This window comes from Polypterus senegalus, chromosome 1, assembly GCF_016835505.1.
Source record: "Polypterus senegalus isolate Bchr_013 chromosome 1, ASM1683550v1, whole genome shotgun sequence".
NCBI classification, from domain to species: Eukaryota; Metazoa; Chordata; class Cladistia; order Polypteriformes; family Polypteridae; genus Polypterus; species Polypterus senegalus.
Window position 1 is genome coordinate 93,007,033 of NC_053154.1, and position 26,866 is coordinate 93,033,898.

General features: G+C 38.7%; 1 protein-coding gene across 1 annotated transcript in view; it reads left to right on the top strand.

Annotated features, from left to right (window-relative positions):
• Window positions 1-26,866, top strand: part of LOC120526383 (anoctamin-5-like) — a 65,174-nt gene that overhangs the window by 21,969 nt on the left and 16,339 nt on the right. Inside the window, exons 6-16 of the mRNA XM_039749564.1 lie at window positions 2,754-2,867; window positions 3,269-3,384; window positions 6,141-6,275; window positions 11,158-11,263; window positions 11,865-11,925; window positions 19,165-19,313; window positions 21,660-21,734; window positions 25,021-25,249; window positions 25,486-25,655; window positions 25,781-25,878; window positions 26,596-26,726. Of these exons, the coding sequence (XP_039605498.1) occupies window positions 2,754-2,867; window positions 3,269-3,384; window positions 6,141-6,275; window positions 11,158-11,263; window positions 11,865-11,925; window positions 19,165-19,313; window positions 21,660-21,734; window positions 25,021-25,249; window positions 25,486-25,655; window positions 25,781-25,878; window positions 26,596-26,726 (1,384 nt within the window). The remainder of the gene's footprint in view (window positions 1-2,753; window positions 2,868-3,268; window positions 3,385-6,140; window positions 6,276-11,157; window positions 11,264-11,864; window positions 11,926-19,164; window positions 19,314-21,659; window positions 21,735-25,020; window positions 25,250-25,485; window positions 25,656-25,780; window positions 25,879-26,595; window positions 26,727-26,866) is intronic.

Consider the following 26,866-nt stretch of genomic DNA (forward strand, 5'->3'; position numbering starts at 1 on the left):
AAGTTCCTTTTTCTTTATTGCTGCATTCTGAAAGAGCATTCATTGGTACATTTGGCTGTCAGCTTTCCTGCATAAACAGCCCACCCCACTGACTAATAAGAAAATCAAACCTGCTTGATTTCATCATAGCCAGTAGCAAAGTAGTTGGTTTCAGTCTAAAGTCAACTTCTCTGACACTACAAGGGAAGCTCTGTCTCCTCTTAAATGTCACAAAAAAAATCATCAAACATGTAATATTGTATTTACATTGCTACAAAGAGTGTGCTAAAATGTGTTCAACACCATGGCTAGTTCATTCAAAATCAGTAATGATTTCTTGCAGGTCATTTAATGTGATTTTTGTTTTTCTCATACATTGCCCTGGTAGCACAATCCATTAAGTCCAACTTCACTGAACTTCAATAACGCTTCAGAGTAGGCTTTGTTTTCATTACAGCAAAGCTAGATGTTTATTGGAAAAATGCTTCAAAACGTCATTACCAAGGAGGCTTAGTGTCTTAGGGAGTAAATGGGACGTGGGCTAGCAAGACACTGGGCCGCTGTATGATGATTGGAGGAATTGTCAGACTGGCTGGAGTTTGTTTTGGTTGACAGAATTTTGGCATCAGAGAATTTCAAGTTCAGTTCCATGTGGATTTTTGGCAAGTGAAGCTACTGGTCCTAATCTGTTATTTGCTAACGTTATAGCCCACTATTTTCATTTATTCCAGTTGTACTGTAAATAAAATCATAAATGCAGCATTCTTGAGTTTGCTGTTTGTAGCACTATAGTAAAGTTTGTTTTTCTATATCAAACCGGGTTGTGGAGTGGGGGAACTAGTGAGCCAGGGTAAGTGGTGTGGATTCTTGGTGTTTTTTAAAGACAATGAGTTGGATTGAGCAATGTCTCAGTTATAGAAGCTATTGTCTTTAGTGGCAACAACTGGAGCTTAATCAGCAGGTGTAGAGGAGCTTAACATGCTTAAAACTAGCCAAATCGTAGAGCTGCAACATAATGGGCCAAAAGTGTTTAAGCAAACAGACTCCCAGTTTATATGACAAGGTCACAGACCATTTTTTACAAAAAGAAAGGAGAGCAGAATTTACATATAAATTCCATCCTTCCATCCATTATCCAACCCACTATATCCTAACACAGGATTACGGGGGTCTGCTGGAGCCAATCCCAGCCAGCACAGGGTACAAGGCAGGAACAAATCCCGGGCAAGGCGCCAGCCCACCGCAGGGCAGGGCACACACACAGACACGCCCACACACACCAAGCACACACTAGGGACAATTTAGGATCGATAATGCACCTAACTTGCATGTCTTTGGACTGTCAGAGGAAACCAGAGCACCCGGAGGAAACCCACACAGACACGGGAAGAACATACAAATTCCACAAAGGGCGATGGGTTATCTGTACTAATTGTTCTGTACATATAAATTACATGATGTAATAATCGACTAATTTTATGATGTAAGCCTAAAATGTGGTTGCCAATTTTTGAAAGACCATGAGCCACTACTGTTTCAGTTTTTGGGTATGTCACATTAGATGATCTGCTTCATGGGAGTGCGCCGAGTGGCTAAAATTATATAAATAAAGGCTATGACTGAAAAATCACTGAAAAAGTCATCTAATATGATATAGGCTTTAGTGTTTAACTTAATTGTTGTGTTGTAAAGCTGGCTTTAACAATGAATCTCCAGTTCTGGAATTACAATATGTTTCAGCTATCTGAATGACCATGGTGTCTCAGATCTCATTTGTGATGTAGGGTTAGCCTTAATATGAAAAAGTGGACGGCAAACTACTGTAAGAAGTGCTGAATAAAAATTTATCACAACCAATTTGCTGGTTTCTTAAAACCATCCATCCATCCATCCATCCATTATCCAACCCACTATATCCTAACTACAGGGTCGCCGGGGTCTTCTAGAGCCAATCCCAGCCAACACAGGGTGCAAGGCAGGAAACAAACCCTGGGCAAGGGCGCCAGCCCACTGCAGGTTTCTTAAAACCCTTAATACAATTTCCATTACTTACTTCACTAAGGCCAGGATTTGGGGCAGTTTGTGTAATTTCACTTCTCTTTTACTGTATATTTTAATACTGTGCTTAAGAAATTGTGGGTACAAATTTCATAACTTTTTTGCTTGTCATACGATTGTTTTAAATTTAAACTCTAAAGTTTTGGAACATTGTCTTGACCTTTTCAACCTTTCTTGCAAGTTCTCTAAACTCTGATCTTTCTTAATACCACCTCTTCACAAAGTTGTGTGGATTCTGTATCTTATACTTTCATATGGCTAAATGCAATTTTAATGCTTCAATTACTTTTAGGGCACAATAGTTAGCACTGATGCATCCACGCTTCAAAGCCCTGGTAACTGTGTGGACTTTTCATGATGTCCTCAAGTCTGTGTAGGTTTTTCTCTCTGGGTACTCAAGTTTTCCACCCACATTCCAAAGATGCAAGTTTTAAGTTCATTAAACACCCCAGACTGGCCCAGTGTGAGTGTATGTTCACCCTGTGATCGACATCCTGTAACTGATGTTGTCAGATGGACTCCAGCCCCTGATGGAGATTAGAAAGGATAAAGAAAGAATGGACAAACAGATGCTATCTCTGCATAGAACACTCTCATATTTGCTTTCCTGTCTGACCGTGTTTTGATATCTGCATCAGTTGCATCATAGTGTTATCTGTAAAGCGAAATGTATGAAGTTGTTTTTCATTATAAAGAGTCTTCCTCCTCTCACTCAGGCTTATTACATTCTCTCACGATGTCTTTATGGGACTGAAGAAGGAACAAAGAAAATAGGAATCAAGCGGCTCCTAAACAATGGAAGCTACATTGCAGCATACCCTCTGCATGATGTACGTACTCTGCTCCTGTTCACGTAAGGAATGGATGGCTTACTTACTAAAGATGGAGGGAAAGCACAACCTGCTCTAGGCTCCTTAAGTGTAAACCAATATACTGTTATATATACTGCCCTTGGAATTGCATCTCTTGTCAACAGCCTGAGTCGGCCTGATCTCATCTCAAGTCATATAACAATGCAGACAACTATCTTAGCTGGTGCACACCTATGTACACAAAGTTCTTCATGAAAGAATTTACATTCAAATAGCCAGAGCAAATTCTGTGTTCCAAGTGCCTAAATAATTCTATCTATAAAATATTTTGGAATATTGTAGCTTAGAAAAAGAATAGCATAAATGAATGGTTGTGTATTTGTTTGGTTGTTAATTTGCATTATCTTCATTTTTGAAAGTGTCATTATTCAAAAAGATCTGAAGAGCCCGGCTGTGACAGTGATAGATACACTCTGTATTGTGACTGGGCGCGTTTTTCATGTTTCTACAAGGAGCAACCTCTAAATCTCATCAGGTATGACATTCAAGGCCAAGGGGAGCAGAGTTTATGGTACAGATTGATGGCCAGACTTTAATAGTCATCTGGGTCAAATGAAAGATGTTTTTAGCAACAGGGACAAAACATATAAGATAAAGGAACAGTTAAAGAGTGAATTTCTGAGATACAAACATGCAGAGAGCAGATAGACAAGAGAAAGAGTGAAAGAAAGAAATATTGAGTGGTAGATACTCATAATGGAACAATATGGAAATCAGAGGTGTGAACATCATCACAGATGGACTGGTGTCCTGACTGGGATCGAGCGTGAGGCTTTGTCCATCCCGGAGGTCATAATGGATGGATCGAGTGTACGGACGTGCAACCCAGCTAGGATGGTTTCCTGCTCTAGTCCCAATCAGGAAGATAAAATAATGCATGGGCCGGAGGAGAAGGTGTATCAGAGATGGATCGTCCCTCAATACAATAGGTGGTAGTGCAATTCTGACGTGATCCCAGCTTGAACACCCACAGGTTTACATGGGACTTAAAGTTTGAAAAGGCAGCCCTGTTGGGGTCCATGAACACCATCAGAGGGGCTTGCCAGGAGAAGACTTCCCTATTTTATGGAGCTTCTGCCTGTCCCGAAAGTGTTTTAACTGTGCAATGCTGTAGCTCCCGGGTCCAGCATAAAAAGGAGCTGGTCCACAGTTAGGTCCATAAATATTTGGACAGAGACAACTTTTTTTCTAATTTTGGTTCTGTACATTACCACAATGAATTTTAAATGAAACAACTCAGATGCAGTTGAAGTGCAGACTTTCAGCTTTAATTCAGTGGATTGAACAAAAAGATTGCATAAAAATGTGAGGCAACTAAAGCATTTTCTTAACACAATCCCTTCATTTCAGGGGCTCAAAAGTAATTGGACAATTGACTCAAAGGCTATTTCATGGGCAAGTCCATCGTTATGTTATTATCAATTAAGTAGATAAAAGGCCTGGAGTTGATTTGAGGTGTGGTGCTTGCATGTGGAAAATTTTGCTGTGAACAGACAACATGCGGTCAAAGGAGCTCTCCATGCAGGTGAAAGAAGCCATCCTTAAGCTGCAAAAACAGAAAAAACCCATCCAAGAAATTGCTACAATATTACGAGTGGCAAAATCTACAGTGTGGTACATCCTGAAAAAGAAAGCAAGCACTAGTGAACTCGGCAATGCAAAAAGACCTGGACATCCACGGAAGACAATAGTGGTGGATGATCGCAGAATCGTTTCCATGGTGAAGAGAAACCCCTTCACAACAGCCAACCAAGTGAACAACACTCTCCAGGGGGTAGGCATATCGATATCCAAGTCTACCATAAAGAGAAGACTGCATGCAAGTAAATACAGAGGGTGCACTGCAAGGTGCAAGCCACTCATAAGCCTCAAGAATAGAAAGGCTAGATTGGACTTTGCTAAAGAACATCTAAAAAAGCCAGCACAGTTCTAGAAAACATTCTTTGGACAGATGAAACCAAGATCAACCTCTACCAGAATGATGGCAAGAAAAAAGTATGATGAAGGTGTGGAACAGCTCATTATCCAAAGAATACCACATCATGTATGAAACATGGTGGAGGCAGTGTGATGGCTTGGGCGTGCATGGCTGCCAGTGGCACTGGGACACTAATGTTTATTGATGAAGTGACACAGGACAGAAGCAGTCAAATGAATTCTGAGGTGTTCTGAGACACACTGTCTGCTCAAATCCAGCTAAATGCAGTCAAATTGATTGGGCGGCGTTTCATGATACAGATGGACAATGACCCAAAACATTCAGCCAAAGCAACCCAGGGGTTTATTAAAGCAAAGAAGTGGAAAATTCTTGAATGGCCAAGTCAGTCACCTGATCGTAACCCAATTGAGCATGCATTTCACTTGTTGAAGACATAGCTTTGGACAGAAAGGCCCACAAACAAACAGCAACTGAAAGCCACTGCAGTAAAGGCCTGGCAGAGCATTAAAAAGGAGTAAACCCAACATCTGGTGATGTCCATGAGTAGACTTCAGGCTGTCATTGCCAGCAAAGGGTTTTCAACCAAGTATTAGAAATGAACATTTTATTTCTAGTTATTTAATTTGTCCAATTACTTTTGAGCCCCTGAAATGAAGGGATTGTGTTAAATAAATGCTTAAGTTGCCTCACATTTTTATGCAACCTTTTTGTTCAACCCCCTGAATTAAAGCTGAAAGTCTGCACTTCAACTGCATCTGAGTTGTTTCATTTAAAATCCATTGTGTTAATGTACAGAACCAAAATGAGAAAAAAATTGTCTCTGTCCAAATATTTATGGACCTAACTGTATTTTATTCAAGGAGTTGGAGTCATGAGGTTGGAAACAATGCCTGCTGAAGGAGAGTGGAGGGAGGCAATTGGAATTGTGCTTGGGATTGCTTGTATTTGCAGGATGAACCTGGAAAAAGTATTTTTCTTTAATGAAATATACTTTATTTGAACCTTTGCCTGTGTCAGTGCATTTGCGTCTGGATTCTGGGGCTCTGGGACACCCCCTACTAGTCACAGAGATATAAGGAGTGGACATATGTGAGGAATTGGGTAGTGGTTGAAACAAGTCAAGAAGTGTGCAGCAGGTGTGAGTTCAGATACAAGTATGAGTTATTGAGAGGAGTTCCTGTGAGTAAAGGCAGCAGCTCAAATGACACACAACTCACAGTGGGTTAGGGTATCAAGGAGTTGTTCTGAATTTCACTTTGTTATATCTGTAAATTGTTTGTTTCTTTGCGCAGGAGGTACTATGGGGAGAAGATTGGTATATATTTTGCTTGGCTGGGCTTCTACACGGAGATGCTGTTTTTTGCAGCCATTGTTGGTGTTCTCTGCTTTTTGTATGGAGCATCAACTTATAATGAAAACTTGTGGAGGTAAGGCCATACTGTACTTATTTCCCCTTGCACAATAGACATAGTTTTCTGCATTACAGTGACTTTATGTGGCATTATAAACTCTGAGAAAGGAAGAAAGTGATACACGTTAGCAGACGAGCAGGCAGAAAAACACATGACAAATGTGCCTGTGTGCATTTGTAAATGGCTGAAACTGATTTTAGCATACATTTGGGTAAAGGCCACATGTTTTGGGCCTGCACCAAATTAACATCATTCTGGATAAAAATTTTAAAATGCCTATCAGATGGCCTTGGTGTCACAATCCCTCCTAATCCAATAACAGCTGTGTTTGGTGTACTCCCAGATGGGCTTAAACTGGAGAAGGACAAACAAACTAATTGTCTTTACTTCACTACTAGCATGGAGACTTATCTTGCTCAACTGGAAGAATCCTAACCTACCTCTTTTAAGTCAGTGGGTAACTGATGTTAAATACTATTTGAAATTGGAAAAATCAAATTCTCTCTTAGAGGATCTGTTCAAAACTTTTTTTAAAACCTGGAAAAATCTAATCAATAATATTTTAGAATAAGCATTTATATTGGGGAGAAAGACTCCTTCCCCACTCTACTACTCTCAAAGGTTTTACTCTGGATGTTGGCCTTCCTCTCATGGGTGAGGGTTGAATTGAATTTAGTTTTGTTAAGTTTGACTTGATTGTATGTAATGTTATATGCTTTAAAAAAAAAAATAAATAAATAAAAAGAATTAGGAAGATATTATTTTTCAAAATATTTATACAGTTTGTATTCAGTCTTGCCTATACAGACAAATATTGAAACAATTTTTAAGATTGTTGAAGTATTAGGAAATGTCAGAATACCTTTGAAATATAAAAGAAGGCACTTTTACAAGAATTTGATTGAATTGTATTGCATTTCAGCTGCCTCAAATCATTCAGTTACTTGTCCATCCATCCATTTCCCAACCCGCTAAATCTGAACACAGGGTCACGGGAGCCAATTCCAGGGCACAAGGCAGGAACCAATTCCAGGCAGGGTGCCAACCTACCACAGGACACACACAAACACAATTTAGAATCACCACTCCACCTAACCTGCATGCCTTTGGACTGTGGGAGGAAACCCACGCAGACACAGGGAGAACATGCAAACTCCACGCAGGGAGGACCCTGGAAGCGAACCTGGGTCTCCTAACTGCGAGGCAGCAGCGCTACCACTGTGCCACCGTGCCGCCCTCAGTTACTTGTTTCCCTCTTAAAAGAGCCATTGAGAGAAAATTCAAGATACTGTATCTTAAAGTGCAATTTATATGTTTGGAATACTTTTTCAGATGGTAAAATCCATCTCAAGGTACCTGAAAATATGGCTGACACAATGGTGCCCGACAGATGCAGCATCCTGAGTTTGAATCTCACACCTGGTTGTCATCCATGGACTTTGTGTTTTATGCGCAAGTCTTTTGGGGCTTTTCAATGAGTACTCCCCATATCTGCTTCCCACAGCCTCAAAGACCTTTAGGTTATGTTAATGTGTTATTCCAAACTGGTGTTGTGATGGACTGGCTTCTTATCCAGGGCTTATTCTTGCCATACTCCCAATGCTGTTAGGAAAATGTTGCACCTCAATAACCGTATATTTGATTCAGTATATTTTTTACAAAAAATTATATCTGTAAACATAACTGTGACACAGAGTGGGGCATTAATTACTTGGTGTTAGCTCATGGTAACTTTCTCCTATAGTCCAGACACTTGCGAAGTTGATTATCTACCCAGTTTAAAGTTGTAGAGAGAGAGCAGGTGCCTATCCCAGGCTATCCTAGCAGCACAGCATGCAAGCCAGGGACTAAATCAAGATGTTGAGCTTGTCTATTTTAGACCACAACAATACACATACACATGTACTCATGGGGGCCCATTTAGACCCAATAATTAATCTAACATATTGGTATGTAAGATAAAAAACTAGAGTAGACAGAAAAAAAAAAACATACAGGCCTAGAGAGAATGTATTAACTTCACACAGAGAGTACCTGAACCAAGGACCAAATCTACAACTCCAGGAGCTGAGACAACAGCAGTGCTGCAGATTGGCTGCAGTGCCCCTTGCGGAGTTTATTGCTAAATCTTAATTGACCAGAGTGGTGTCCTGGATTATTTTTTGTATTATGCTTATCTCTAGTGGTTTTGTTTCCAAGTCTGGGGCCTGGAGAACCCTTCATTAGGCACTAGTTCATCAAGTAATTTGACTAATACAGTATGTTAACTAATACAGTATGTTAACTAGTTAATAGTTTGTCCTTTTATTATTTGCAAATATTTTGCTTAACAAAATGAAGGTTACTAGATAAAAGATTAGTCGACAAATAACAAGCTGTCCCAAATGGAGCTGTTCATTTCACATCCGTTCACATCTGTGTGCCCTTTTTCAAGTGGTCTGTTTATGACAGACAATGAAGAAGAAAGACTTCAGCAAAATCTTAAAGGGTAAGTTTGGCATTTTTAATATAGATATTATTTCTTCACAAACATTTTGTATATGCATTTTCCATGTGAACTTGTGCTCTAAGGTTTAAGCGTTTTCTATAAATTTTAAAAAACATCTTGCCCTTACTGGCACACTACAATGGAGGCTAATGGGGCATGGGGGCACTACCAGAAAAAAAAGCCTAAAATCTTACCAATGAAGTAGATAAAGTTTTAATATAAGAAAACATGCCTTCTGATGCACGTTTATGACCGCAAAATTGGTCTGTAAATTATCATTCTATTACTTTTTTTGTGTGTGGTAACAACACATTTTTTTATTCGCTTGTTTGATTTCTCACATAAATACGGAAACAAACCAAAACAAAACCAACCATGTTCTCTGAAAAGTTTACTGTGATTTGATCTTCAAAATGAAATCACTCCCTTTGGGGTGAAAGATTATTGTGGAAGAAGACAAACACTGTGGTCTTCTTTTAAATGGCCGAATCACATAATATTGGTGTTTTTTATTCATAAATAATGTATTTAAGCCAGGGGTGTCGAACACCAGGCCTGGAGGGCCACAGTGGCTGCGGGTTTTCATTCTAACCTTTTTTCCTAATCAGTGACCAGTTTTTGCTGCTAATTAACTCCTTTTCCCTTCGTTTTAATAGCTCTATTTTTAAGGATTCAACAACAACAACAGCACATTTTCATACAAATAATGTAGCTCACAGTGCTTTACAAGAAAGAGAAAAAAGACAAAGTAACAATTAAAATAAGAGAACAGTAATTAACATAGAATACAAGTAAGGTCCAATGGCCAGGGAGGACAGAAAAAACAAAAAAAAAACTCAAGACGGCTGGAGAAAAAATAAAATCTGCAGGGGTTCCAGGCCACGAGACCACCAAGCCCCCTCTAGGCATTCTATCTAACCATGAATGATCAGTCCTCATGGTATTCAGGGTTCTCATGGGAGGACTTGGTCACATGGACTTCTGGCCTTTAATCCATCAATGTATGGACATCACAATGCTTTGATTAGGCGGTGGTGGCGCAGGTCGCCACCACAGAAAACCAGGAAAAGAAACAGAAGAGAGAGTAGGGGTCAGTACGGATTTTGGAGCCACCATGAATAGTAATGATAATTAATTGAATATACAGAGCATCAGGATTAAACTAAAGTCCTGTCCTCTGAATTGATTTGTTTCTTCATTAAATGACAGCCAAACAGGCATGAGATGTGAAACGAGCCAACAGATGACCAGCTAAACTGGGATTTCAAACTCCAACCAATTTCATTCCAACTAGTTTCTTAATGAGAGGCCAATTCATGCTGTTAATTAAACTTATTATTTAATTCCATGGCTTATTGCTGCTCTCATTCTGCCACAGCAGACATTTCCAAAGCTGCTGAAGTTTCTGTTTTTTCTAAGAACACTGTCAAGATGTTTTGGTGACCTGAGAGATCAACCTTACCGAGACCTTCAACTTTCTGTATTTTCAGATATTGCATGATGGGTACATGTGGCGGCTTGTTTTGTGTCTCATTATTGTTTGGCTGCTAACTAAGGAAAAAGAGACAACTAGGGGGCCTGAGTCAAGTTAATTAAAATTAAGGCAAAAGAAGCTAATTAGCAGAAAAAATGGCCACTAATGAAGAAGATGGTTAGAATGAAAACCTGCAGCCACTCTGGCCCTCCAGCTCTGGAGTTTGACACCTGTGATTTAAGCTATTTTACAATGTGTGTGTGTAATTGCAAGTAGTAGATCAATACTCGAGAACTGTCTTGGACATACTCTGTTAAGTTTTTAAGCTTTTATCTTCCAATGATGCCCCATGCCACATTAGCCTCCATTGGAAAGTGCAAGACATTTTTAAATGCATAAAAAATTTCTTAACTGAAGAGGACAATTTTGCTGACAAATGCATACATGCCATGTTTGTGAAGAAATTCAGCTTGTAAAATACATAACTTATCCTTTGGACAGTTTTAGCAGAAGTCAGTTTGTGTGTATAAAACACAAAAATCTGTACTAGATTTCATGGAAAAGTTTATTAAATTCAGCTAGAGAATTTCAGTATGGGCACATCCAGTACAGAAGGAACAAAACAACACAATGTGCTCATTTAAAGTAAGGGTCAACTTACCGGCAAGAATTGGACCGTTTTAATAAACTGTCAGCAAGTCAAGTAGAATTCAAGGGCTCAGTTTGGGAAACACTGATTGGAGGCCTTGGCTACATACACCCTTCTACTGAACAAAACACCATCCAGAAATGGGGGCAATGAAGGGAACTGCTAGGCTACAATTAGCTCAGTAGAAGCAATTCCTATTCACAGTATTGAGAATATCTATATAAATGTTGCACAGCCTCTATCCATTACTCCATCTTTTAACGTTACGTTTTCTTTGTTTCAACAGTAAAGAAATCTGTAATGCTTCAGTTGGGGGAGATATTATAATGTGTCCCTTATGTGATAAGAAGTGCACCTACTGGAAATTAATCACAACATGTCAGTCCTCCAAGGTAAGCTGAAATATCCCAATGTCCCGTTGAAGCCAGTAGTGAAAATGAGACCACCTAGAATTAAACCAAAGTGAAGGTGAGGGTCAAGCCTTGTTTCTTTCAGCTGTTTTCTTGCTAACAGATGAGAGAGATGGCTGTCCTTTATTCTGTCATCTGACAAACAGAAATCTCTTGGAGGTTTAGCTACATATCTGTAGGTACTGTCTAGTCTAATCTGTAGCAATAATGTTAAAACATTGTAAGAGGATGTTTTAGAAACTATAGACGCTGCTTTTGTTATTATAAATTGCTAAGGATGTGCTGTTTTCATTTATTGTTACTTGTTCAGAACAACTGACAATAATATGCATATGGGAGTAGTAGTGTGATGTTTACACAAGTTGTTATTAGGAGTAGTCATAAAATTAAAAGTTTATATTATTTTGACTCTCAAAATTGATGTCTATATCAGTTTTGCTGTCAAGATAGTAATGGTACCTAATTTCAGATTTTTTTATCGAAATGAAATATACCTACACATTGCACCAAGAATTTTTCTGTTAGCATCTGAGATTATTTATCTGTTAATTGTCCTTCCTTTCTTTCTTTCTTTCTTCTGCAGCAATCACATCTGTTTGACAATTTTGGTACTGTATTTTTTGCCATGTTCATGGGTATTTGGGGTATGTTTGATTCAATCTTAATAATTTTAATAGTTTCTGTTATCAGATAGTCATTTTGTAACAAAAAAAGTAATTTCAGAGGAACTGAAGTTACACTGAAATCAGAATACAGTTTAAAAAACTTCAAAAAGTGTCTTTATTTTTCCATGTAAATATTGTTATACTAATGGACAAAAAAATAACTTTTATGTGTTTTTACTAGCTTATACTGTAATGTTAATTTAAGTTTAACTGTGGTACTAGTGGTAATAGAACAACCCACCTAGATTTCTGAATGTATTGCTACACTTTATGTATCGTGTCTGAGTCTACAATGTTAGGGCAAAGTAAAGATGATTATTATTAAACACACCAGAAGTCCAGTTCAGGGACTGGAGTCTATCCCAGTAGAACTCAGTGCAAGGCAGGACTCAATCAAGGGCAGAATTTCACGTTTAAACTTTTGGGGGCGACAGCATGAACCATACAAAGTAATGGTATTTTTTACTTTCAAATGAATACTTCATATTAACATCACATCCCGTATCAAATATGGTAAATTGTTAATAATATAAATGTATAATATGAAGTACATCTCACATTAACTCATTAAAAACTTTGAAATTATGAAAAAGTACAAAAATACCATTAACGATATTTAAATGTCAGAAAACATTGCTTTTTTAAGTATGTCTGTTTGAAATAAACACTTCCTTATTTTTAACAAGTTTTAAAATGTACACATTGCGTAACATTCGGGTGTGCATAGTGCTGGTGCTAGGTTATTTTACTCCCTAGGCCAAGCTTATTAGTGTGCCAACCGACTGTTCCAAAGCTAACCTGTGTGGCTGGGTAATGGTAGTGCCAGCCCTGGTTGTGCGACTTAGATAACTGATTTGAAAGTTGGCTAACAGGAGCATTTATCAGGCATGAAAAGCTAGAAAATGGTGTTGCTAAAATGTACTTGCTGAAGTAACCACTCTCAAGTTAAACAATAAACTAATCTGTAATTGAAAATCTGTTTTAAGGATAGGTCACATGCAAGAAAGAGAGTGGCTTGGGCAGGGCAGATTATAGTGTTAGCTGATTTATACGTCCTCTAAACCAACATATCCAGTGCGAGAGGGAAGCTGGAGCCCATCCCAGGAAGCAGTGGGCACATGCAGGATCAGCCCCTGGACAGGGCGCCTGCCCTTCGCAAGGTGAACACACACACAAACACACATCACAGGATGGCTTAGCATCACCAGCTAATCTAACCTGCATGTCTTTGGACTGTGGGAAGAATTAGAAGAAACCTATGTGGGCCCTGTCGCAGTTGGGGGCGCTATCACTCCCTTGAACCCTCAGGTACCACGCCAGAACACCAGGTAAAAGTGCAAGAAGTATTATTTATTATAATAATCAAGTGCACTAAGCACCACAACTCCACTCTTCTCAATAAACAATACTAACAATACAATAACCAATCCTCCGACTCTCAGACGTGTTGCCCTTCTACCACCCAGCTCAGCTCATTGTCTGGGAGTTCCCGTAGTCCTTTTATACCACCTGACCCGGAGGTGCTTCTGCCCAACAGTCCACAAGTCTTTATTCCTTCCGAGTCAGGGTAAATGGTCCTTATCTTCAACCCGGAAGCACATCACTTCTTCCTGTCATGAGATTATGACGCACTTCCGGGTTATAGGGCATAAATGAGTCCATTGGCCTCTGGACAGCGACTCCCAGTGGTCTCCAGGGTATCCAGCAGGGCTATGCATAAAAACTACATAGTCCATGAGGCCCTGCTGGAATTCGGGTCCCATCCATGCTGTCGGGAGAGCTCCTCCTGGCGGCCTGGGGGTCAGGGCCGGAATAGGAAGCCGGCCATCCATTACAACCCACATGTACCACCCCTGGATTCCTTATTATGAGGCAGCGGCACTAATACTGCATCTAGGTACAGTATATTAGTTGATTATTAACATATTCAAATTAGCATGAGTAAACAATTTCCCTTTATTTGAGATTTTTTTTTTATAAACATAGTGTAAACTCTGCCAATGGAGCCAAACCCTGATGGGAAAGCCTTTAAACCATGGCAGTACAAATACACACACATGTCCACAGTCTCACAGAGGCTAAATTAAAGTTGCCAATTAACTTATGTGGTAGATAGGGGGCGTTCTCGCTCCCTTGAACCCCTGTCCACGACTCCAAACACCAGGTAAAAGTCCTCAAGTTGACTTTATTTAATCGCCACATTGCACAAAGCACACTCTCCACCACAATACACAATATATAAATCACTAACCAATACAATAAATTAATCCTCCAGCTCCCAGACGCGTTGCCACCCTTCCACCCAGCTCAGCTCGCCATCTGGGAGCTCCCACAGTCATTTTATATTTCCTGACCTGGAAGTGTTCCCAATCCCCAGTCCGAGTGATCTTCAATCACTTCCGGGTCAGGTAAAAGTTCTTTTCTTCAACCCGGAAGCCTGTCGTTCTTCCTATGACGAACTTCCAGGTCATAGGGCACAAATGAGTCTTCGGTCCTCCTTGCAGCACCCTCTTGCGGCCCCTGAGGTATCCAGCAGGGCTGATGATAAAAACTACATCGTCCATGATTCCCTGCTGGTCTACGGGGCACCTCCATAATGCAGGGAGGGCTCCATCTGGCGGCCTGGGGGTATTGGCCGGGATGATAAGCCGGCCAAATATCACAATATCCATCCATCCATCCATTCATTATCCAACCTGCTAACTATAGGGTCATGAGGACTGCTGGAACAGCACAAGGCAGGAAACAAACTCCGGGCAGGACACCAGCCCACCATGTATGTGTGTGTATATACAGTATATATATAGTATAGTATATAGTATATATATATAGTAGAAAAAAGACAAACAACTCAGCAAGGTTTCAGGTTTTCTGGCCCCGTATACTGTAGAAAGTGAGTCCAAGTAGATTTATACAAGGTTGTTGCATCTAGGGGGGTATTCGCCAAGATGATAAGCCGTCCAAATATCACACTTAGCATAGATATGTTTTAGGATGCATGAAAAACAACAACAACAACAGCAAAAGAACCATGAGAAAAACCTATGCAGTAATGAGGAGAAGGTGCAAATCCTACACAGAAATTGTTGACTGAATCTGTGCAGCAACAGAACTACCCACTAACATCACCTTAACTATCTTAAGATTTGATTGAGCCAAACATTGTTTTAAAAGATTTCACAACAAACTCCCATCGCAAAATTTATTATGATACTTTGGGAGGCAGCAACTGATTAAGAGGCTTTTGGAATTAATTGAACCATTTTGACAATAACAGGACAGCAAAGCTTTTAAATACAATTCATGATCAACATCACACAGTAAACCAGCCATTAGGCCTGAGCCACCAAACGTTTATCTCTCTGATAGTTCAGAGTCTTAGGCATTTGGCCGATATTTTTGAAATTTTAATTTGTCAATGAAGGGCAACTATCTGAAATCTTGTGTTCCTAACTTTAATTTTGATTTTAATAACATAGAATGTTTTCATCTGCTAACGCATGCTTTTCTGTATGTGTTATGATTATGTGCTCTGTGTGGTGTTCAGCAAAACAAAAATAGAGGCAGTCCTATTCAAGAAATCCACAATATGAATATATATAAAGTGATTTGTGCAAATAATGCTTCATATAGAGGTATTTATGGCCATTTGTAAAGTATGCAGTGTGACTGCCAATTTCATTTCTTCCATTGACTTACTATAAAGTTTTGAATTAGGTTAGGTTAGGTATACTTTATTATGCCTAAGGTAGATTTGTTTGCAGCAGGAAAAGTACTAAACATAAGGCATTGTTACACAGATCCAAACAAAGATGTCACAACTGAAAACTAATGTTAGCACATAGACACACACTCAAGATTAAAACAAAGTAGAATAATTACAATTAATAGTACACAAAGTAATAATTTAGAAAATAGCATCCCTACAAGTAGTGAAATTCAAAATGCATACAACTTTAGGAATAAAAGGACTTGTTAAATATAATGCTCTTTACCCTCAGAAACCTAAATTTGCAATCTGATGGCAACAACTGAAATTTAGAAAAAGAGGATGGCTACCATGTAACGGAATTGAATCTTCCTTCTTTCAAACCTGTTTCGAATACAGCTCAGTGACAGAAGTCTGCTACAAATGAATAGTTTTACTGCTGATTGTTATTAAAATGGTTTATATTCTTAATTCTAAAGTTGCCAAAGCAACATATAAGAAGCAAATGTAACAGACTTAATTAAAGACTTGAAAAACAGTGTCATTATGGTTTTGTCAACTTTAAAACAGTTGATTTTCCAAAGAAAGAAAAGCTGTGTCTGCTCCTTCCCACAAATGTGCTTTGTGTTGAAGATCAAAGTTTTGCTTGTTAATCAATTATTGCCCTAGATATTTGTATTGTTGTACCATCTCCATTGTGTCTCCTTTAATTAAAGTTGATGCAGTGGAAGGAGGGAAATAACTGAGATATACAACCACATCCTCCTTTTTAGAAATATTCATCTGTGAAAAAGAACAAACTCATCAGCAATTGTGCCATGGCTGTACTCCTTATCCTGTAAAAAACTCACAATGACAGAGTCTTCTGCAAATTTCAGGATATATAACATTATGAAATATAAAAAAAGATAATTATTTAAATTTTTTGGGTTAGGATTCTCATTGATTGCAGTTAGGGAAATGCAGGTGTGTTGCTGGCTTACAGTGCTTCTTCTCCAGTAGTTCTCCTAGCTGTTGTCCTTTTTTACATGGGTTTATTATGGGAACTCTAGTTTTCTCCTACTACCCAAACATTGTTGTCTGTTTTTTGTCAACACAAAGCTGGTGTTTATTGACTGTAACTGGGGGCTTTGCTCGCCAACTCCCCTACCTGCACTATGCGTCAGCAACTTCACGTCTCTGCCTCATGCATATGTAGATTTCACTTTCACCAAACAACAAAACTTTTAATTCTCGCAGATAGGCCTCTTCATTGGGAAGAAACACTATTTTTCCCTGATGACAACACAAATTAGATGATCTACAAGTCTCCAAATTAAAGTTTAAAGCCAAACAATATCTATGTACTTCTGTCATATCTTATGTCCATATATTTAATCTCTTTTCACTTTTAACTTTACATCAATACTGCATTGAATTTTGATTCCATGTTTGGAATTACATTGTGACAACACAACGTATAACTGCCTGTGAGTGAATATCGTTTCTTTCTCTCTACAAGAAATTTGTCTGACAATAGCATTCACACAAATGAGAAATGACTGAACCGTGTGCATGGTTATGTGGGCAGGACCTTTCCAAATCTCTTCGCATAAGCTCTTCTCTCGTGGGGCTTGAAATTTTCTCTCGTGGGATTTCACTTTCACCAAACAACAAATGTTTTAATTCTTGCGGATACGCCTCTTCATTGAGAACAAACACTACTTTTCCCTGACGGCAACACGAATTAGATGATCTACAAGTCTCTGACTTAAAGTTTAAATCCAAACAATATATTCGATCTGTTTTCACTGCTCCATTATTTCACCAAGAAATAATTTCCATTTGTTTACGCTAATGTGATCTTTACTATCACTTTCATTATCTCTAACCTGCTCTGCATGTGTACAGCGCCAACGTTTTTGAATTCTTTACGGTGTTCTATTTTGTCATCTACTCTTTGTCTTTTATTTCCGGCCCCGGGGTTGGTTAAAACTCCTGGCACAAAATCTTGTCTCACGGGACGTGAAAGTGTCTCTCTGAGAAAACCATGTCTTGTTTCCTTCCAAGATTTTTTTATAATAGAGAGATATGCTGGCCCAAAATTTTCTAAGGTAATTGCGCCATATATGTGCCATCCATGTTGACACCTGTAATTTCTGTTGACAATATGCTGACAGTATCATGGATGAATGATTATCATTGTTGAACATAAATGAATGCAAAGAAGGATATTGAAGTACAGGACTTAAGATCACAGCAAAAAAGTTATTGTGCACTTGAAATGTCAATAGAGCCCAAGTCACATTCAGTCTACTGCCTTCTTGCATAGTTTATCTTCAAAATGCTAATAATGCTTTTATTGCCAATAAAAAGAGCTGTGACTCAAAGCATGAAACAACAAGCATGTAACAAATAGAAATATGTTGTCTTTTTAAATTCATACTTGATTTTAAAATGTTTCTGCTCTTAAATGAAGCCATAACTAAGTCTCGAGTTGACTTGCTGGAGAGTGCACATCAGATTGCTTTCTCAACAAAGAATTTATGTTAAAAAATAATGTACATAAAGTAGGGAGTGTGGGATAAGATTGCCTCCTGCCTTGCAATGACTGCTGCTGTAGTAAGATACTTACTGCCTATTCCATGAAATAAATGGATATGAAAATGGATCGATGGAGTGTTGTAAATGCATCTGGAAGGGAATTCATTTTGGTGTTAAGTAAGAAAAAACATACAAGTGAGATACTAGAAAGTGCAGGTCATTACAGTGTGTAGGCCTCTGAATTTCAAGACTCATCCCCAGACTTGATGTTATACACACGAGGTAACTAATTAATTAAGTACAGTAAAAACTTTACTGCTATAACATTGTCAAGATGTTCATGGACCTCACACATTCACCCCTGAGACACCCCTGCTTTTTACTCTTGGTCTCTTATGTTCCCTCCAGGGTCCCATTACCGCTCCCCATCCTGGGGTTCAAATGTCACTTTAATGTCTCTCCTGTTTATTTTCTATATTAATCTACATATATACTTACATTTTACTATATTCTACATTACCACAGGGGACTGCTTGGCTGAGGTAAAGCCACAGTCCGTTGCGGTTCATTGAATGCGCTTGTGGTGGATATAAGTTCTCCTTTGCTTATTGCTTTTTCATTGGTTGTGGTGTACTGGATTTTGACCTAATGCTTTGTTTTGGACTTTGTTCTCTGGATTCTTGATTGGAACCTCTTTACCTTGGATTGCCATTGCCTTTTATGGCATCCCAGGCTGTGCCTTTTTGTGCTCATTGGAGCTTATTTTGTTTCTCAGAGCAAGTTTCCAAAAATATTTCTTTTTTTGTAGTTTATAAAGATTTAATGCAACCCTTTTCATTACTGGTATGAGTTTGATGGTTATTTCCCTCTCTAGTGGGCATTTGGATTATTTTCCAGACCTTTGTTTAAAACACAACATCCAAGTCTAAACTGTGTCCCCCAGATTTGACCTTGTGTTCTATTACATTCTCCCTTCTTCTCCCCAGTAACATTATTTTTAGAGTTTTGGAAGCGTCGACAGGCTCGCCTGGAGTATGAGTGGGACCTAGTTGACTTTGAGGAGGAGCAAGACAATGACTTCAGGCCAGAATTTGAAGCTAAATGCACTCTCCGCAGGATAAACCCCATTACCCAGGTACTGTCTTCAACAAACATATGAATTACTAGTAGAGTTATCCATATTAGCACTTTTGAACTGTTAAAGATCAAAATTATACATCTAGCCTTCTACATGCATGCATTACATGCATTTTTATTACTATTTAATATTGTTTTTTGTATCAGTATACTGCTGCTGGATTATGTGAATTTCCCCTTGGGATTAATAAAGTATCTATCTATCTAATAATGAAAAGGCAACATTTTATCACCTTAAACTGAACACTTAATTTAATGAGCATGCTGTGCATTATAACATTATATTGGCTTCATCTTTTGTTTGGGTGGCACAGTGGTGTAATGGGTAGTGCTGCTGCCTTGCAGTTAGTAGACCTGGGTTCGCTTCATGGGTCCTCTCTGCATAGAGTTTGCATGTTCTCCCAGTGTCTGCATGGGTTTCCTCCTGGTGCTCTGGTTTCCTCCCACAGTCCAAAGACATACAGGTTAGGTGCATTGGTGATCCTAAATTGTGCTTGGTGTGTGTTGGTGCCCTGCCCAGGGTTTGTTTCCTGCCTTGTGCCCTGTGTTGGCTGGGATTGGCTCCAGCAGACCCCCGTGACCCTGTAGTTAGGATATAGAGGATTGGATAATGGAAGGATTATCTTTTGTTTTTTATTTTTTACCTTCTTTTTGTTAGATAATTGTCAACTGAATCCATTGTCCCAATTATCTGAATCATGTAACTCATTACCCTTATTTATTGTTCCCAGCAAAATATCACATATTATTCCCAATATCTCAAAAATTCAAAATCAGTTTTGAGGTCAGAGGTGTCGCACAGTAATGCAAAGATAGCTCTGCCGCCTTGCAGTAAGGAGACCAGGGTTCATGTCCCAGATCCTACTTTCACGGAGTTTGTATGATCTTCCCATGTCTGCATGTAATTCTTCTGGGTGCTCCAGTGTCCTCTCACTGTCTAAAGACCTGCAGGTTAGGCAAATTGGTGATGGTAAATTGTCCCTAGTGTGTGTTTGATGGGTGGGTGTGTGGTAGCCTCTCCGGGGTTTGTTTCTGCCTTGTGCCCTTTGCTAACTGGGCTATGCTCCAGTAACCTCATGACCCTGGTTGGGGATCAAGTGGGTTAGAAAATGACATGTCATCCCGCTATATCCCAACTACAGGGTCATGGGGGTCTGCTGGAGCCAATTCCAGCCAACACAGGGTGCAAAGCAGGAAACAAACCCCTGGCAGGGTGCCAGCCCACTGCAGGCCACACGCACACACCAAGCACAATTTAGAATCGCCAATGCACCTAACCTGCATGTCTTTGGACTGTGGAAGGAAACCCATGCAGACACTGGGAGAACATGCAAACTCCATGCAGAGAGGTCCCAGGAAGTGAACCCGGGTCTCCTAATTGCAAGGCAGCAGCACTACCCACTGTGCCACCGTGCCACCTGATTTATGTCTCGAGTCTTCTGTTATACTCCACATGGATGTGATCAATACCCAACAGTACATGAGTCTCCATTGCTCATTCCTTCATGTCTGATGTTCTACCCAGAGGCAATGCTTTAGGTGCAATTATCACCAAGAACCTATTTATCCACAGTAATGGATCATTTTTAGCAATAATAACTTCATTTCATATTACCTCACATTTTTCCTTTAAAGTGCACATTCTTGTCTCTAGCAATGAATTGCTGAGGGCAATACTCTAACTCCTTTTCTCTCAGGTTGTCCACCCTCAGATGCCAGTGGAGGTGCATGAACTGAGAATGCTTACTCTCAGAGCCACCGATTTGACTGTTAGCCAAAGAAGATCTCCATCAGGCACTGGTAGATATCACCATTTAGCTGGTGATGCCCACTTTCTTGTGCAGAGGCTCTCTCTACCCTGACTGTATATACCACCAGCTACATTGCTCATGAGAGTTTCCTAGACCGCATTCTCTTAGTTAGTGAATGTGTCAATAAAAACCTTAACTTGATTAAACTGCATTATAATCTAAGTTGTTTATGAGGATCTTATTTGTTTCTGTGACAGTGTGAATTAAAGCCAGTAGCTAGGTGCCAAATGCAAAAAAAAAAATTCTTGGTGAGTTTTCATGCTCTCTTTATGCACCGATTAAAGGTTTAGATCTGTTCTGCAGCACTATAGTACAGATCTCTACACTAATTCATGCTTTAACACATGTTCACACCTTTTTTCTTTTCACTTTGAAATTGGGAATTTAGCCTTATATTTTGTTCAAACTGAGAAAAGATCAGTATCTGAGTTATCTGCTGAGAATTTTAGGATGTTTACAAAGATTTGCCCGAACTGTAAATTATATGCTGTTTGGTTTCTATAAAATATTTTTTTTTCTATATTTAATTTTAGGAGGATGAACCATATATGCCTTTACCAAGCAAGATGGCACGTTTCCTTCTTTCTGGAGCCACTGTGTTATTTTGGGTGAGCATCACTGATTCTGCAGTTTTAAGGTTTTAGGTTTTTAGGTTTTAAATGAGGGGAGTCCATTGGCATTGGGAATATTTGTGACTAGACATGTTCTTGATAATTTAGATTAGGGTACTTTAGATGCTGATCTCTTAGCCTAATCCAGAAAGTCTTATGCATAACCAAGTTAGGCACATGTCGTATACCATACATGTATAGACCATTCTTATTCTCTTAAGTATTTATCTATTGGTGTATAGGTGGCAGAATCTTGAAATACTTGAGACATTGACTTTTGCTGGATCTGTGTTTCAACATTTTCATTGCCTTCTTAAACTCATTTTTGCCTGCTCCACATATTTTAATCTAAAACTTGTTAGTTTACTGACCTGTTGTGTCTTGACACATTTTAATAGTATCTTTCAATTTGACCTTACTCAAGTTATTGAATCAATCTTACAGAAACTCTCCTAGCATCTCTCCTTGCTATCATTATCTCAATCAAGAAACTAATAATGCCGGGACATCCAGGAAAGTGAAGAGCATTCGGAGTTGGATAACATGAGCTCTTCTTAGTGTAGCAAAGTGATGTAATATGTTATTTGTTATTTTGTTTTATTTTAATTTTGAACTTTCACAACATTAATTAATTCTTGTAAATAGTAGTATACCAATTGTATAATATGTTGTAGTATGGGCATTAATTAGTGTTACACCTCACAACTTGCATGCATTGCACTTCTGGCAGCACTACAACATATTATACAATCGATATACAAGTGGTACCTTGAGATACAAGTTTCATTTGTTCCGTGACCGAGCTCATAAGTCAAAATGCTCATGTCTCAAATCAATTTTCCCCATTGAAATTAATTGAAATGAGATTAATTCGTGTCAACTCCCAAAAAACCACCCCAATTTTTTTGTTAAATGTTTTCACCATAAGAAAAATATATTTATAATGAACAAATATTGTATACAAACAAAATAAAACCTAATACATAAAAGAGAATCTCAAGAAATAAAACAGATGTTGGCAAAGCCAATTAGTATATTGTAATGTTTTTTTCTTTCACATTTGCTTAACTTAATTTTCTTCTTCACTAGTTTTTTTGTTTTCTTTTTTGCCATGCTTTCTTCACTTTCATTCTCAAGGCGTTTCAATAGAAACCTATCCAAGGAGCTTTGTTTAGTCCAGGGGTCCTCAATCCCAGTCCTGGAGAGCCGCAGTGGCTGCAGGTTTTTGTTCTGACCTGGTTGATTAATTAGTAAGCAATTCTTGCCAATAAAGCACTAACAAGCTATGAAATTAAATTAACTCTACTATGTCAGGTCATTCTCATATCCTAGATTTTCTTTCCCTTTCTATCATGCAAATGATTTGAAGGCTAAAATGGACGAGTAATTCTCAGTCCTTCACTTTTTTCTCTTCATTTTTCTTCCAAGTATTTAATTAAACCCAATAGTGCAGATAAATACACACAGGTGTAAATGTAAATAAGCTAAATGGAGAAATGCTGCTCTCTCTTGTCATTTGCATGTTATTGATAATAAGGAGCAATTAAAATAGCTGTTTAAGACAAAACTAAGCAATAAGGGCTCAAACTCACTAAAGTGAAGCAGAAGTGTTACTTTAGCAATAAGTGCTTTTTATTAAGCAACTGGGTTGGAGCAAAAACCTGCAGCCACTGCGGCTCTCCAGGACCGTGATTGAGGACCCTGGTTTAGTCCTCCCCTTTAGAATGTTTCTGAAATGAGTTAGGCAAGTGTCATTAAATAGCGCCGCTGCACTATCAGTTGCAATTTTTTTCAGGGTTTCTTTTCAATAAAGTCAAGCGTTAGGCAAGTGTCATTAAATAGCGCTGCTGCACTATCAGTTGTAACTTTTTCAGGGTGTTTCTTTTCTTTAAAGTTCGAAACTTTATCCCACATTGCAAACACTTCCTTTATCTCACCTTATGAGGTAACCTCCTCCACCTCTACCTCCTCCGTGATACCGATCTCCTGCAGAACTTCCGTATGTTGCTGCGTCTTTAGTTCTATCAACTCCTCCGTTATCAGTTCCTCTGGATGTGCAGCGACAAGCTCTTTGATGGCTCATATTTCAAATTTTGGCTCGTAACTCAAGGCAAAAAATCGACATGGTGACGGCTCATATCTCAAAAAACTTGTACGTTGGGGCACTCGTATCTCAAGGTACCACTGTACTACTAACTATCTACAATAATGAATTAATTTTGGGGAACTTCAAAACTAAAACAAAACAAAATGACAACATATTACACTTCGCTACATTAGCATGAAACGTACTAGAAAAACAATACAATAACAGAGTGCCAAGTGAAAATGAATACCATTATTAAACAGATCACAGGTAATAACAACATAAGAAGTGATAAAGATAAGAGTGCAGTCATGTGTAGGGGTGTAAGATTTATAAAAGACAAGATAAATAAAGGGGAGATGTTTGGCTAATACAGACATACCCAAATTGCCTGATTCATCACCAGAGAAATGACTGTTTAAAGACTACAGAGAAAATGTAATCATCTCTGTATAGTTGGAATTTCCAGTGCTACCATACAACATGTTTTAGCACTAGAATTCACAGACACATTAACAATTTTTAAAGATGTTCTGGCACTTTTCTGTCCATAAATATCCTTCCTCACCTTCAATTTTGTAGTTTTGGTGAAATCCTTGCTGATTGGTGTTTCTGCATCTCCTACCCTGGTGATTGATATGTTTGCTGTGTATCATTGAAATTGTGCTCTTAATCAGTATCTCACTGAAGCACCATGTACTGCATTGAAGCAATGATCTCCCCTGTGAAGCTGCGATTGCTGTGAATTAATGAGGTTTAGGGGTGAACCAGTGAACTACCGAAATCACCACACATTGTACCACATCTCTCTTCTTTGCATATCTCATTTTTAGCATAAAGTTTAAAGTTCCTGCTGTGTGGTGGAAGTGTAACACATTAAAGTAACCAGGAACTACAAGTGTCTCAGGGCCTACATTATACAGGAACTCACTGGTTCCTGAAAACAAAGTTCCTGTTGTTGGAAAATGTTTAATGTGACTCAGCATATCATTCAATTAATTTGCAGAGTTTGGACACTTTGTCATTAACATTGTTATACAAAAGATTGTCCTTACCGAGATTTGTAAACAATAGACTAGACATTACATTTCAGTTTAAAGGTGAACCATATTTTGTCCATGCAATATAACTGATTTTCTTATACTGTACTTCTATAGTAACTTCAGTCTAATGTCATATTCCTTTTGTCTTCCACAGATTGCTCTGATCATTGCCAGCATCATTGCAGTAATAGTTTATCGTCTCGCTGTCAACACTGCCTTTTCTAGTATCATTAAAGGCAACACAGTGCATGATTTGAAACTGGTTGGTTCCCTCATCACTCCACAGATGGCAACTTCCTTAACTGCGTCTTGCTTGAATTTCATAGCCATCATGATTCTTAACTTCTTCTATGAGCGAGTGGCAATCTGGATTACCGACATGGGTAAACAGAGAGCTAGGAGCCATCTAAGAGTTATTAATACAGTAACGGAATATAGTTGGTTAATTATCTGAGTCTGACTTTATGAAGTTTTACGTTTTTTCAAATTAAAAGTGTCACCTCTTCATAGTTCAATTATTCAACCATATTGATACATGGCAAAACTGCTTCTGTGTCTTGATGTAGCCACAGTAAACAAAATGTTGCACTTAAATCAAATATTTATCTTCTCATCCTAGAAATTAACAAGACTCACCTTGATTATGAAAATAGGCTGACAACAAAGATGTTTTTGTTCCAGTTTGTCAACTGTTACTCTTCCTGCTTCTATGTGGCTTTCTTCAAGGGGAAGTTTGTAGGTTATCCTGGGAAATATATGTACATGTTTGGGCAATGGAGGAATGAGGAGGTGAGCTTTATATTACAGAAACTGAATGTATTTTCCTGAAGAAACATTGTGTCCTTCTTTCACAATGTTTTAAATATAAGTGTGTAATATTATGCTGCCCTTTTTTTTTTTTTATCTCATCTCAGTGTGATCCTGGTGGATGTCTCATTGAACTGTCCACCCAGTTGCTCATCATTATGGCGGGTAAACAGATGTGGGGAAATATCCAGGAAGCTCTTGTCCCGTAAGTACCATAAACATGCAATGCTTTTATCACCTGTCAACTCTGAGAGCTCTTTTTAAGAGTAGCTACCTGGTTAAAGTATGGGCACTCCAACATTGTATCTTGAGGCAATGAGGTTTTTGGGTAGGGCAGTAAATCTTTTAGTGACGTCCTTTGGAGGCCTAATACCACTTATTCGCTATGTTGGTGTCTCCAGACTAGAATACCTAGTGATTTTTTTTTTACTTTATTTGGCTCTTTTTCTGATTTATGATTTTGATACTTTTGCATGTATCGCGTTGTGGAATATAGACTTGAAATTAGAATGTGTCTTTTAACCAGGAAAACTTGAGCTAATCGTCACTTATTTCCCCTACAAGATCAGAACATGATTAGATGTACGTTACACTTCAAGATTAAATGTTCCCTGAATCAAGATCTGGGCATGCTCATGCTCACCTGTCCTGGTTGTGGCAGCTCAAAGGCCCGGCACAGTTACTGTGTCAGTTGAAATCTCCCGGCACCAATATAAACTAAGAGAGATGTTTAGGCTATCTTCCTTCTTTTAGACATGTGCTATAGGTTAAAGCCATAATCTGGCCCATCAATGTTCAATTCAATTATGCTACTTAACTTTAAAATATTAAATTCTTCAATCCAGTGGGTGACAACATTTGGCAAATTGACAAACACCAGAAGCTGCTCAATAAAGATTTGTCCTATCTGTTTTATTGGCAGGTGGCTGTTGAATTGGTGGAGAAGCCGTAAGGCTCATGTCAACCCCAAGAGATTGTGCAGTCGCTGGGAACAAGACTTTGACCTACAGTGCACTCAAGAGTTTGGCCTTTTCTATGAATATCTTGAGATGGGTATGGAGCCTAAATGTCTGCTCTTTTTATTTCTGCTTGTCCAATTGTCTTGCACTGTTGTCATTCTGAAGGAAACATCGATAAAGATTTTCTAACACATCTTGCCAGCATGAAGGTTTTTGCACCTATAGTACATCCAA